This window comes from Nematolebias whitei, chromosome 22, assembly GCF_014905685.2.
Source record: "Nematolebias whitei isolate Nwh7 chromosome 22, NemWhi1, whole genome shotgun sequence".
Classification (NCBI taxonomy): domain Eukaryota; kingdom Metazoa; phylum Chordata; class Actinopteri; order Cyprinodontiformes; family Rivulidae; genus Nematolebias; species Nematolebias whitei.
The window spans coordinates 4,922,466-4,924,466 of NC_056519.1; the positions used below are offsets into that span (position 1 = coordinate 4,922,466).

Consider the following 2,001-nt stretch of genomic DNA (forward strand, 5'->3'; position numbering starts at 1 on the left):
TTAATACACATACATCCCACCACTAGACAGCTTGTTTCATCTGTTTTTAATCACCCCAGATGTATGTTCAAGGTCATAAATCAAGGTCAAAATAAGGTATTTGTTTGTCTGGGCCATTGCTATATATTGTGGTAGGTGTATAATTTTCCGTATGCGTTACTCATTGTCTGTGAAATAACAGATGATGTGATGCTTACAGTTCTGGTGGAAGCTCTCAAATGTTAGCTTTATTTTGAAATCAAGAAGGCTCAAACTGCTGAGAAACACTCGGTTTAATTTGTGCACACTGTTTTCGAGCAGGAAACCTCGCGGGGTTTAACAGGTTAAAAAAAGAAGCCGTACCCATCTCGAAGCTGCCGTCTATGAGACCGACGTGTGTGCTGGAGAGGTCGAATCGCCTCTCAATCTGAGTGATGGAGCTCTTTATGTAGGTGCCTGTCAGGGCCTTGGAGAAGTGGGCGAAGGAAAGTGCTACTATAAACAGCTAAAAGACAGAAGAGGTCAGTCCACTTCAAACTCATTGGGAGCATCAAGAATTTACAGGACGATTGTCTAAAATGAAAAGTCCTCGTTACGAGCTGCTTTTGTTCTTTCATAAGCTGTTTATTGCAGAGATCTTTCCTCCTAAACTGGATTTTACGTCAAGCTTTGAATCTTTACACAGAAAAAAAAAAAAAAAATTAGTCAAAACATCTTGACGGTCCTCCTTGCAGGTGGTGGGCCCATAAGGAGGAGGCATCTTGTCTGTCTTTTGGGTTTGACCCAGCCAAGCTCCAAGAACTAAGACTCGGCCATCAGGCACTCGCAGGCATTCAGGTGGTTCGGGCATCTGGTTAGGAAACCTCATGGACGTGTTCTGGGCATGTCCCACTGGGAAGAGACCCTGTGGCAGACCCAGAACCCCTCAGGAGGAATTATATATCCTCCCTGAAACACTTGGGGATCCCCCCAGGAGGAACTGGAGCCTGTCCCTGGGGAGAGGGAGGTCTGGGTTTTCGTCCTGGATCTGTTGCCTCAGGGACCTGACCACAGATAAACGCTAAAAGATGGATGTAATAGCGAAAACTGAATAAAATAAAATTAACAAAACAAAAGTTATAAGCTGAACTGAAACCTCAGTTTGGAATAAAATAGTTTGATTTGGACCGAACTGATGAGCTCATGGCTAGTCCAAGTGTAGCCGTTACCCAAGAGGATGCCTTCCATCGTAAAGCAACCCCAGTCTTGAAAATGTTGACTTAAACACCTTTTTTTTAATAATTGTTTACTTTTACAACAATTTGTAAACACGTGGTTATTTACGTAGAATCCTACGATCGTCTGTAATCTATAAACGTTACACGTACGCAATCTTTCACACTTAGAGGGAGTCAACAGCTAAACCTAAAGCTGCGTCTTTAGAGCAAAGTAAAACCATAAGAGGACAAAGAAGCCGAGCGAGAAAACGTCTGAACCCAGAAGCTTCTAGAAGAAAAGATGTCGCTACAAATGCCGTCTTTCAGGCTTTTAACCTGAAGCGCAATTACACTGAGTGCATCAACGGAATGCTGCTAAAAATAACCAGATTGAGAAAAGAAAACAAAGAAAATGAGCCGAGAAGTGCTGTTTGCAGACAGCTCGAGTACTTTGAGAGTGGACGGGCCAGGACGCTTTCTGGTCTTCTGCTCGGTGGGGTCACGCAGAACCTGCTGGCTGGTCATCTGACTGATGTCCTCCACGCCGTCCTCCATCATCAGACTCAGTGTCCTTCTGCTGTAGGTGTTCTGAGGAAAACAGGAAACTCATAATTAAGCATCTTATGACCTCAAACTGTCATTTATCTCCTAAAACAAAACTGAACAAACAAATAAATATCACTAAAATTACTTTAATGGTTAACTATCCTTGGAAAACACAAAACTCCAAAATGGCTACAACAAGTTTTATAAATATTGCTCTAAAATGAAGTGTGGTAGTAGTTTGAGTGTCATCCCCAACAGACAATCCAAGCACTACACAACT

The 2,001-nt window shown here is 42.7% G+C and overlaps 1 protein-coding gene across 1 annotated transcript in view; it reads right to left on the minus strand.

Moving 5' to 3' along the window:
* LOC119428199 (solute carrier organic anion transporter family member 1C1-like) overlaps positions 1 to 1,733 on the minus strand; it is a 14,423-nt gene extending 12,690 nt beyond the window's left edge. The window contains exons 1-2 of the mRNA XM_037695846.1: positions 1,626 to 1,733; positions 343 to 484 (exon numbers count right to left, since the gene is read on the minus strand). Coding sequence (XP_037551774.1) covers positions 343 to 484; positions 1,626 to 1,733 — 250 coding nt within the window. The remainder of the gene's footprint in view (positions 1 to 342; positions 485 to 1,625) is intronic.
* Between the last annotated feature and the right edge of the window lie 268 nt (positions 1,734 to 2,001).